Genomic DNA, 12,746 nt, shown 5'->3' with positions numbered 1-12,746 from the left:
TACTTTTTAGTTATGGACAACAGTTATCTCTATTAGCTTATTGGCTCATGTAACCAAAAAGTCAAGCAGTCTGTATAGTTCAAGAAGGGCTTGAATGAGTGGTTCACAAAATGTTACTGGGACCCAGTACCTCTTTTAAACTTCTGTTTCTCAGGATTGTTTCTTATGCTAGTTCCATCATAGCAGGCATTCCATTCACGGTCCCAAGATGTAATTCTTGGGGTTGTATATTTCCTTATTCATGTTCAGCAGGAAACAGAGAATCTGTGTCCCCCAGTAGTTAAATTAAAATCTAAGAGATGAAATCCACTGGCTCTGACTGCTTTGAATTACACGATCCTTTAACTAATGACTGTGGCTAGGTGAAATGGGTATGCTGATTATACAGTATTAAGCCAACCTACCCTGGAGGTTTAGTCAATTCCACCCAAACTACATGACTGGGAAATGTGGTACAGTGCTAGGAAGAGGGAATGGCAAATGACTGCTGGACAGACAACGAACAAATGTCAATTACAAGAGGAATTTCTTAAGTCTCTACCTCCTGAAATAGCAAGCTGATTAATTTTGCAATAAGTAGCAATGAGCTCATTAGTAACTACTGAACAGTCAGTACATTGACCAAGTTTCACTTTTTGATTACTAGAAGTAGATAACTGAGTTAGGAAGGTAAAGAAGTAATTTAAAAAAGCAACTCTTCAGCTAGGCTGTAAACTCTTTTTTTTTTTTTTTTTGAGACAGAGTGTCGCTCTGTCACCTGGGTTGAAGTGCAGTAGTATGATCACAGCTCACTGCAACCTCAACCTCCTGGGCTCAAGTGATTCTTCCACCTCAGCCTCCCAAGTAGCTGGGACTACAGGCATGTGCCACAACGTCTGGCTAATTTTTGTATTTTTCAGTAGAGATGGGGTTTTGCCATGTTGCCCGGGCTGATCTCAAACTCCTGGGTTTAAGACATCTGCCCACCTCAGCCTCCCAAAGTGCTGGTATTACAGGCATGAGAAACTGCACCCAGGCCCTAGACTGTGAACTTTTTATGGGCTGGAACAACCTGTTTATATTTGTATTCTGAGCAGTGAGGATAGTGTTTGGTACCTTGAAAGAATTCTGCAAATACTTAATTCTTAATTTACAAAGTTTATAAAAATTTCCTCATATATGTCATCTCCTGTACTAAAAATAATAATCTGTTGTGAGATACAGGATAATTATTATTTCCATTTTATAGATGAGAACTGAAGCTTAAATTTTAAGTAACTTGTCCGAATTATTAAGTGGTGAGGTAAGGGCTTATATCCAGGTTTTCCGTCTCTAAATACAAGATTTTAACATTATTCCACATTGCTTCACATGCCTCAGATTGTGACCAGCTGAGGGAAATTGTAATTTTTCTTTCTAATAGGTAATCAGGTGCTCCCTTTCAATATTAATTTTACATAGGTAAAACTTGTAAAAGTAAGCCAAATAGTATATATAGATATTCCAAATGACTGTTCTCACATAGAGGTCTTCTGACACACTGACAACACACCAGGTCATTCAGAACCAGTGGGACTCATTAATAAAGTTAGTGCTAGAGAAGCATTCAAAGTTAACATAACTTCTTCAGAAGCATCAAGGCCTTCTTTTCATTATTTTCTGTTACCTATTTCTTCCTTTTCATTCTACTGTATAGATAGATGCCCAGTCTGAAGAACAACATTATACTCTTTGATATGTTGTTAACTGTCATTTGTCACAGGAAACGTAAACATGTGAGTCTACTTATAAAACTGAACATTTGTCAAAAGACCAATTACTATTTACAAAGGACTGTTAAATACCAGCTAATAAATAGTTAATCAATGAGAAAGTCTTCACTGATGCTATATGAGAACATCCAGTTAGAACAGTTTTACAATCATTCTTAACTAGTTCCTCCAAAGAATTAAACCCTAATAATTAACTTATCTCCTATGCATCTAGAATGGTATTAGTTGTGTACAATCCTTGGAAGAACTGAAAAATGGGTCACTCAAATAATTTTTGATGTACTAATCTTAACCTTAGCTCCTGGAGGGCATGTCTAGACTTGCCTTGGGCCAGAAAGGCATTCACTGTCCTGAAGGGAGAGATACAGGCATCGCAGGACTCACCAGTGGTGACTAAAAAGCCCTTGGGCCTTGAATAAACATCAGTGGTAGCCAAGCAGTAGCTGCCATGAGCCTAGAGTGATAATGGCCATAGGGAGAGACTTCTGCTTGAGGAAAGGAGAAGGAAAAGTAAAGAGGACTTTGTCTTGCAACCTGGTAAAATAAACACCAAGAAGATTCCTAAAGCCTCCCATCCCAGGCCCTAGCTCTTGGACGGCATTTCTAAACCCACCTTGGGCCAGAAGGGGACCTGCTGCACTGAAAAAAAAAAAAAAAAAAAAAAAAGCCTCGTCTTGGCAGGATTCCCCACCTGCTGACTAAAGATCCCTTGGTCTTTCAGTAAACACAAGCAGCAGCCAGAAAATAGTTGCCACAGGCCTTGGGCAAGACCCAGTACTGTGCTGGTTTTGGGAGTGACCCAACACAGTACCAGTGGTGGCCACAAGAGTGCTTGCATTAACCCTTCCCCAACTCCAGGCAGTTCAGCATGAAGAGGGAGACTAAGTTTGTTTGGGGAAAAGTAAGGGAAAAGAACAAGACTCTGCCTGGTAATCTAGGGAATTCTCCTGGATCTTATTTAAGACCACCACGGCAGTACCTCTATAAGAGTCAGAGTACCTCTGCAAGACTCACAGCATTACTAGAGTTGGGGTGCCCCCTAATGCACATATGGCCTCAGTGACCAGACTTAGATCACAACATTTAATTCCCTTTGAGTATTTGGAAAGCCTTCCCAAGAAGGATGGGTACAAACAAGCCCAGACTTCAAAGATTAGAATAAATATTCAGATACTGATGAACAGCCACAAGCATGAAGACCATCCACAAAAGCATGGCTTTGCTAAATGAACTAAATAAGGCACCAGTGACCAAGTCTGTAGTGACAGAGATATGTGACCTTTTAGACAGAGAATTAGAAATAGTTGTTTTGAGGAAGCTCAACAAAATGAAAGATAACACAGAGAATGAACTCAGAATCATATCAGATAAATTTAACTAAGAGACTGAAATAATTAAAATCAATCAAGCAGAAATTCTGGAGCTGAAAACTGAATTGACAAACTGAAGAATATACCAGAGTCTTTCAACAGCATAACTGATTAAGCAGAAAAAAATTAGTAAGCTTGAAGACAGGCTATTTGAAAATACAGTCAGAATAGTCAAAAGAAAAAAGAATAAACAATAATGAAGCACACCTATAGGATCTAGAAAATAGCCTCAAAGGGCAGTAAGAGGTATTGGCCTTAAAGAAAAGGTAGAGAGAGAGAGAGAGAGAGAGATCAGGGTAGAAAGGTTATTCAAAGAGATATTAACAAAGATCTTTCAAAACATAGAGAAAGATATCAATATTCAAGTACACGAAGGCTACAGAACACTAAGCAGATTTACCCCAAAGAAGACCACCTCAAGACACTTAATAATCAAGCTCCCAAAGATCAAGGATAAAGAAAGGATCCTAAAAGCATCAAGAGAAAAATAACAGATAACATATAAAGGAGCTCCAATATGTCTGGCAGCAGATTTCTCAGTGGAAACCTTACAGGCTGGGAGAGAATGGCAAATTTTAAACTGCTGAAGGAAAAAAACTTTTATCCTACAAAATTATATCCTGTGAAAATATCCTTCAAACATGAAGGAGAAATAAAGACCTTCCCAGATAAACAAAAGCTGAGGGGTTTCATCAACACCAGACCTATTTTACAAGAAATGCTAAAGGAAGTTCTTCAATCTGAAATAAAAGAATATTAAAGAGAAATAAGAAATCATCTGAAGGCCCCAAACTCTCTGGTAACAATAAATACACAGACAAACACAGAATATTATACACTGTTAAGTGTGATGTATAAATTACTCATCTCATATCTTGAGTAGGACAACTAAGAGATGATCTAAAAAATAATAACTATAGGCATGGTAGCTCATGCCTGTGATCTAGCACCTAGACAGGGCAAGGTGGGTGGATCGCTTGAGCCCAGGAGTTTGAGACAAGCCTGGGCAAAATAGTGAAACCCTGTCTTTACAAAAAATACAAAAATTAGTTGGTCATGGTGTTGCGTGCCTGTAGTCCCAGCTACTTGGGAGACTGAGATGTGAGGATTGATTTAGCCCAAGAGGCCAAGGCTACACTGAGCCGTGATTATACCATTACACTCCAGCCTGGGCAACACAGTGAGACCCTGTCTCAAAAAAAAAAAAAAAAAACCTACAACTTTTTGAGACATACTATTATAAAATATAGATAGAAAAAATAAAATGTTTAAAACTGGGGGGATGAATTTAAAGTGTAGAGTTTTTATCAGTTGTCTCTTTGCTCTTAACTCCTAGCAATCAAAGTTAAGTTGTCATTGGTTTAAAATAATGGGTTATAAGATAGTATTTGCAAGGCTCATGGTAACCTCAAACCAAAAAACTAACAATAGTTCCACAAAAAATATAAAGTAAGAAATTAAAATATATAACCAGAGAAAATCACTTTCACAAAAAGAAAGACAGGAAGGAAGGAAGGAAGAGAAGAACACAAAGAACTAGAAAAAAACAAAACAAAACAAATAATAAAATGGCAATAGTAAGTCCTTACTTATCAATAATAACACTGAATGTAAATGAACTTAACTCTCCAATCAAAAGACACAGAATGGCTGAATGGATTAGAAAACAAGACCTAACAATCTGTTGGTTACAAGAAACACACTTCACTTATAAAAACACACAGACAGCTGGGCGCGGTGGCTCACGCCTGTAATCCCAGGACTTTGGGAGGCCGAGGCGGGCGGATCATGTGGTCCGGAGATCGAGACCATCTTGGCTAACACGGTGAAACCCCGTCTCTACTAAAAATACAAAAAATTAGCCGGGCGTGGTGGTGGGCGCCTGTAATCCCAGCTACTCAGGAGGCCGAGGCAGGAGAATGGCGTGAACCCGGGAGGCAGAGACTGCAGTGAGCCAAGATAGCGCCACTGCAGTCCGGCCTGGGCGAAAGAGTGACACTCCGTCTCAAAAAAGAAAAAAAGAAAAAAAAAAAAAAAGCACACACAGACTGAGAATAAAGGGATGGAAAAAGATATACCATGCAAGTGGAAACCCAAAAAGAGTAGCAGCAGCTATACTTAGATCAGAAAAAATAGATTTTAAGACAAACACTATAAAAAGAGACAAGGAAGGTCATTTTATAATGATAAAGGAATCAATTCAGCAAGAGGATATGACAATTGTAAACATATATGCAACCAACACCAGAGCATCCAGACATATAAAACAAATATTATTATATTATTAGAACTAAAGAGAGAGACAGACCCTAATATGCCAATAGCTGGAGACTTCAACACCCCACTTTAAACATTGGACAGATTCTCCAGACAGAAAATTAATAAAGAAACATTGAGGCTGGGCGTGGTAGCTCCGGCCTGTAATTCCAGCACTTTGGGAGGCAGATCGCTTGAGGTCCAGGAGTTTGAGATCAGCCTGGCCAACATGGCGAAACCCCGTCTCTACTAAACACAAAAATTAGCTGGGCATGGTGGCGCGTGCCTGTAATCCCAGCTACTTGGGAAGCTGAGGCAGGAGAACCGCTTGAATCTTGGAGGTAGAGGTTGCAGTGAGCTGAGAATGCCCCACTGTACTCTAGCTTGGGCAACAAAGCAAGACTCTATCTTAAAAAAAAAAAAAGAAACATTGGACTTAATCTCTATTACAGATCAAATAGATCTAATAGATACTTATGGAATATTTCATCCAATGGCTGCAGAATACACATTCTTCTCCTCAGCACATGAATCATTCTCAAGGACAGACGATATGTTAGGCCACAAAACAAGTCTTTATAATTTCAAAAAAACTGAAATCATATGTATCTTATCTAACCCACAACAGCATAAAACTAGAAATCAATAAAAAAAACTTTGGAAATGATACAAACATACGGAAATTAAACAATATGCTCCTGAAAGACCAGTGGGTCACTGAAGACATTAAGAAGCAAATTAATAATGTCTTGAAGCAAATGAATATGGAAACACAAAACACCAAAACCTATGGGATAGGCAAAACAGTACTAAGAGGAAAGTTTATACCAATAAGCACCTACATCAAAAAAGTAGAAAAACTACAAATAAACAACCTAATGACACATGATAAAGAACTAGAAAAGCTAGAGAAAATCAAGCCCAAATTAGTAGAAGAACAGAAATAAAGATCAGAGCAGCAATAAATGAAATTAAAACAAACAAAAAACAGTACAAAAGATCAACAAAATGAAAAGTTGTTTTTCTAAGAAAGATAAACAAAATTGCCAAATCTTTAGCCAAAGAAGAAAAGAGAGAATACCCAAATAAATAAAATCAGAGATGAAAAAGGAGACATCATGATTATACCACAAAAATTCAAAGGATCATTACAGACTACTATGAGCAACTATATGCCAATAAGTTGGAAAACCTAGAAGTAGTGGATAAATTCCTAGATGCATACAACCTACCAAGATTGAACCATGAAGAAATCCAAAACCTGAATACAGCAATAAGTAATGAGATTGAAGCCATAATAAAAAGTCTCCCAGCAAAGAAAAGAACCAATACCTTCACTGCTGAAGTCTACAAAATATTTAAAGAAGAACCGACACCAATCCTACTCAAACTATTCTGAAAAATAGAGAAGGAAGGAATACTTCTATACTCATTCTACAAGGTCAGTATTACCCTGATACTAAAACCAGACAAAGACACATCATAAAAAGAAAACTACAGGCCAATATCTGATGTAAAAATCCTCAACAAAATGCTAGTACACCAAATTCAGAAACACATTAAAAACATCATTCATCATGACCAAGTGCGATTCATCCCAGGGATGGAAGGATGGTTCAACATAGGCAAATCAATCAATGTGATACATCATATCTACAGAATGAATGACAAAAACCGTATGATCACTTCACTTGATGCTGAAAAAGCATCTGACGAAATTCAATTGCTTCATGATAAAAACCCTAAAAAAACTGGGTATAGAAGGAACGTTCCTCAACATAATAAAAGCTATATGCAACAGACCCACATCTAGTATCATACTGAATGGGGAAAAACTGAAAGCATTTCCTCTAAGATCTGGAACATGACAAAGATGCTCACTTTTACCACTGTTATTCAACATAGCATTGGAAGTGCTAGCTAGAGCAGTCAGACAACAGAAAGATATAAACAGCACCCAAATTGGAAAGGAAGAGATCAAATTATCCTGGTTTGCTGATGATACAATATTTGGTAAAACCTAAGACTCCAACAAAAAACCATTAGAACTAATAAGCAAATTCAGTAAAGTGGCAGGATACAAAATCAACATACAAAAATTAGTAGCATATCTTTTTTTTTTTTTTTTTGAGATGGAGTCTTGCTCCATCACGCAGGCTGAAGTGCAGTGGCACGATCTTAGCTCACTGCAACCTCCACCTCCCAGGTTCAAGCAATTCTCCTGTCTCAGCCTCCTGAGTAGCTGGGACTACAGGGGCCTGCCACCACACCAGGCTAATTTTTGTATTTTTAGTAGAGACGGGGTTTCACCTTGTTGGTTAGGCTGGTCTCGAACTCTTGACCTTAGGTGATCCAACCACCTCAGCCTCCCAAAGTGCTTACATGCGTAAGCCACCACGCCTGGCCAATTAGCAGCATTTCTATATGCCAACAGTGAACAATATGAAAAAGAAATTAAGAAAGTAATCCCATTTACAATAGCTACAAAGAAAACACATAGGAATAAATTTAACCAAAGAAGTAAAAGATTTCTATGATGAAGTATAAAACATTTTTGCAAGAAATTGAAGTGGACACACACAAAAAGGAAAGACATTCCGTATTCATGGATTGGAAGAATCAATATTGTTAAAATGTCCATACTTCCCAAAGCAATCTATGGACTCAATGCAATCCCTATCAAAATACCTTCACAGAAACAGAAAAAATAATCATAACATTTATATGGAACCACAAAAGACCTAGAATAACCAAAGCTATCCTAAGCGAAAATAAAAACAAAACTGGAGGAATCACACTACCTGACTTCAAATTATACTACAGAGCTATAGTAGCTAATACATCATGGTACTGGCATAAAAACAGACACATAGACCAATGGAATAGAATAGAGAACCTAGAAACAAATCCATATAAGTACAGTGAGCTCATTTTGACAAAGGGGTCAAGAACATACATTGGGGAAAGGACAGTCTCTTCAATAAATGGTGCTGGGAAAACTGGATATCCATATGCAGATGACTAAAACTAGACACCTATCTCTTGCCATATATAAAAAATCAAATCAAAATGGATTAAAGACATACATACTTAAATCTAAGACTTGAAACTATGAAACCACTAAAAGGAAACATTGGGAAAACTCTCCAGGACATTGGACTGGGCAAAGATTTCTTGAGTAATACTCCACAAACACAGGCAACCAATGAAAAAGTAAACAAATGGGATCATATCAAGTTAAAAAGCTTCGCCTAACAAAGGAAACAATCAAGAAAGTGAAGAGAATCCAAGGTATGGGAGAAAATATTTGCAAACTATGCATCTGAGAAGGGATTAATAACCAGACTATATAAACAACTCTATAGGAAAAAACATAAAACAATCTAATTTAAAAATGGGTAAAAGATCTGAATAGATGTGTCTCAAGGGAAGACATACAAATGGTAAACAAGTATATGAAAAGGTGCTCATCATTATTGATCATCAGATAAATGCAAATCAAAACTATAATGAGATATCATCTCTTCCCAGTTAATACGGCTTTTATCCAAAAGACAGGCAATAATGAATGCTGGTGAGGATGTGGAGAAAGGGGAACACTTGTTCGCTATTGGTGGGAATGTAAATTGGTATAGCCACTATGCAGAATAGTATGGAGGTTCTTCCAAAAACTAAAGACAGAACTACATATGATCCAGCAATGCCTCTACTAGGTGTATATCCAAAAGAAAGGAAATCAGTATATTGAAGAGATATCTGCACTTCCATGTGTATTGCAGCATTATCAACCTGAGTGTCCATCAGCAGATGAATAAAGAAAATGGGGTACATATATACAATGGAGTACTGATCAGCTATAAAAAAGAATGAGATCCTGTCATTTGCAACAACATGGATGGAACTGGAAGACACTGTTAAATGAAATAAGCCAGGCACAGAAAGACAAACTTTGCATGTTCTCACTTATTTGTGGGAGCTAAAAATTAAAACAATTGAACTCACGGAGATAAAGATGGTAGAATGATGGTTACCAGAGGGTGGAGAGGGTGGGTAGGGGGAGTGGGAAATAGGGATGGTTAATGGGTACCCCAAAATATAGTTAGATACAATGGATAAGATCTAGATAGCACAACAGGGTGATTACAATCAGCAATAATTTGTTGTACATTTTAGAATAAATTAGGGAATACAATTGGAATGTCTGTAACACAAAGAAATTATGAATGCTTGAAGTGATGGATACCCATTTACCCTGATGTGATTATTACCCATTGTATGCCTGTATCAAAATGTCTCACATGCCCCATAAATATATCCACTACTATGTACCCCACAAAATTAAAATTTTTAAAAAGTCTTCATTTGGTAGTATCTTCTAAGAGACTATGGATGCTAAGTTGTTGGTTTTTTTCTCTCCTAATTTTGGGTGTTTTGCTTCCTAAGTATTTAAAACCAAATTTCACTTTATTATTTCTTTTTCTTCTCTGCCCCTCTCATTTTACATCCATATTAGGGACTTAGATTGTTTTTTTTTCATCCAATGTCTAAATTATCACTGTTTAATGATTTTTATGTATCAGTTTAATCTTTTACAACCTGGCATTTTTTTTGCAAGCTATCATTCAGCCACTGACTGAATAAACAAATATGCACCTAAAAAGTTTACTTATGATGAGGAATCACAGAATTTATATCAAAATTCAACTCTGCAATGGTTGTAATGAGAGCTCAATGAATGAAAAAAAAATGAGATGCAAAATCATAAGACAAAACAGGAAGGTTAATACAAATCAACTCTTTGCTTGACCAATCTGTCTAGATTTTAAGACTCAAAGTGATTCTCTTAAGAGGTAATTTTAAGCCAGGCAATTTATTTAAAGATATCTGATGAAATTGGTAAGACAAAAATAACTTCTGAGCAATGACTTTCTTGCAAGTCATTTGATAAAAGTTCATTGTCACAAATGACAGAATCTTAATGATAGCAGAGTACTTTAGTCACAGGAGAAACTCTATTAAATTCCTTGATGGATATACTCAATGGCACTTACACTTTCACAAGAAAGCAAGGCTGAAAATCCATCAGAATAAAACAACACATCTTCCATATGTTACAGCCTATCTCCAAGGAGAGGAAGTAGAATACATATTTGGAAAACCATTAATGCAAAAGCCTCTTGTCTTACCCGTTCATCTGTTGAATGATGGGAATAATTGATGAGACCAGGGATGGGCTGTTCACCGTGTGCCATGACAACAGCAGGACTGGTGTAGAATGGATGCTTCTAATGCACAACACATAACAACTATGAATACAGTGACAGGAAAACATGAAACTATACAAGCAAAATGACTAAAAAGGAAAAAAGGTAAAAACAAATGGAAAAATGAAATGCTAACGTTTTCCAAATGTAGAATGACAGAATCAGCTTAGATTTTAAATGCCATAAGCTTCTCTCCTAAGATTGAAATTTATGGCACTTCTTACTCTTTTAATTCAGAGTAAAGGAAAAGGAACATATAATGATTTAAAAATGCCTGTTTCACCAATTGGTTTCATAAAAAAAATCACACAAAAGTTAAATACTTACTAGCCTTTAGTAAGCACTCACTGGATCACTGAATGGACACTTCAAAAGGATTTCTCGATGATTCTAATCTATATATTATTAAAAAAAAACCTCACAATGCTCAAAGCCAAAATAACTGGATAATCCATAAAATCTGATAATTACTTCATATAGCAATTAAATTTTCAATCTTTATGCTCTTAATGAAAAATCATAATTTCCAGAATTGATATGCTACTTTCTGTAGATATTAAGGCATACTAGGTTGACTTTAGTAGGTATGAAGAATAAACCATGTTCTATAACTTTAAGACAGTTAAATTTACTCAAGTAACTCATGGTAGTATATTTACCCATGGAGTTGCCCAAAGAGAATTTGTAATACTTTGATATTGTCCTAATAATATTTCTTAAAGTAGAAATGCAAATACATCCATTTCCTATCTTTACCACTAGGGTAATTTGTGTCAAGCAATGTTTGAATAAGTTATTAGTTAAGAAAAATTCAACAATTGCTGAAAAGCTTTGTCCCTTTAAAAATCTTTATTAATCTTTCCCAACTCATTTCTTGAATCATCTAAGGTCTTTTACCTTCAGTTTGCTGTTCCTTTAAGAATTTGTGAAGTTTTGATACTTTGAATATATAAACATTATATATTCAATATGTCCACAAAAATGACATCTCCAAAGAGTTCTAAAATGTCACGTTGTTTATCATTGTAGCTATTACTTCAATAGGCAACAGCTCATCAGTAATGCCTCAGAACTCAGAATTAACTTCAGTGACTTCAAGGAATCTATATCAAGAAGGAAACATAGTAGTGGAGTGTCATGGACATCCCACTTATTTTTTTAGGGTTCTCTGAAGAAGTATTAAATGTAGGGAGGGATGCGATGGAAAACAGATGAAACCAGTACATTTACCTGTGGGTCCTTTAGGCCTCTGAGTAACTCTCATCAGGCTTACCTTGGCAGCAATGGCCGCTGCAGTTATATGTGATGAGGAACTATCTTCCGTTGAAGCAACACCACTGTCTTTCTTCTCTTCTTCCTCTTCCTCACATTGAACTCCTTTGTCTTCTGTCTGTTTATGGGGGCTGGTAGTAGGAGGAGGGGAAAGAGGGGGAGGTGGGGAAGGCAAATCTTCAAGTTCATCATGCACCTCCTTTACTTTTACAATGGCATCACGTAAAAGGTCAATGGCATGAGGTAGAGCTGGCAGTATGAATTGAAAGCATTCCTGTATGCAAGAGAAAGAAAAAAAAATTAAGATGAAGCACTTTTGTAATTATATAAGATGGTGGCAATCAAACTGTTTCGTGATTTTTGATTTGCATTTTCCTCCATCGATCTCAGAATGAATCATATGTAAAACATTGTCTTAGCAATATGCCATGCAGTAAGCATAAAATATGTTACAGTATTCTCCATAAGCTAAGGAACTACAGTGCTACAATGTTGGTCATATGAAACATTAAAAATGACCACTCTTTTAATTGAAATTAACTTTTAAATGTTTATAGGAGTATGTGCTGTGAAATGATCTAAAATTTGTAATATTTTTTTCATGAACTGTACTACTCCTAATTATTGTGATGTAATAAAAATAGTTACAGTGACAAAAAAAAAAAGCATACACTCTGCTGACTATTCCTTTTGCTATGCAAAAGCTCCTTAGTTTAAATTAGGTCCCAGCTATTTATCTTTGTTTTTATTGCAATTGCTTTCGGGTTTTCGGTCATGAAATCCTTGTCTAAGCCAATGTCTAGAAGGGTTTTTCCAATGTTATCTTCTACAAT

The 12,746-nt window shown here is 36.4% G+C and overlaps 1 protein-coding gene across 26 annotated transcripts in view; it reads right to left on the bottom strand.

Moving 5' to 3' along the window:
* The window catches only part of GPHN (gephyrin), a 675,135-nt gene that overhangs the window by 247,625 nt on the left and 414,764 nt on the right, over positions 1 to 12,746 (bottom strand). For 14 of the 26 annotated variants that reach the window (XM_034937122.3, XM_034937124.3, XM_034937127.3 and 11 more), the window contains 2 exons: positions 11,915 to 12,187; positions 10,564 to 10,662 (listed from right to left, as the gene is read on the bottom strand). In XM_034937122.3, the coding sequence (XP_034793013.1) occupies positions 10,564 to 10,662; positions 11,915 to 12,187 (372 nt within the window). The remainder of the gene's footprint in view (positions 1 to 10,563; positions 10,663 to 11,914; positions 12,188 to 12,746) is intronic. The other 12 variants (XM_034937126.3, XM_034937138.3, XM_034937136.3 and 9 more) reach the window with 1 other exon arrangement.

The sequence above is a fragment of the Pan paniscus genome, chromosome 15 (genome assembly GCF_029289425.2).
Source record: "Pan paniscus chromosome 15, NHGRI_mPanPan1-v2.0_pri, whole genome shotgun sequence".
NCBI classification, from domain to species: Eukaryota; Metazoa; Chordata; class Mammalia; order Primates; family Hominidae; genus Pan; species Pan paniscus.
This window is presented reverse-complemented; position numbering and strand designations above follow the sequence as displayed.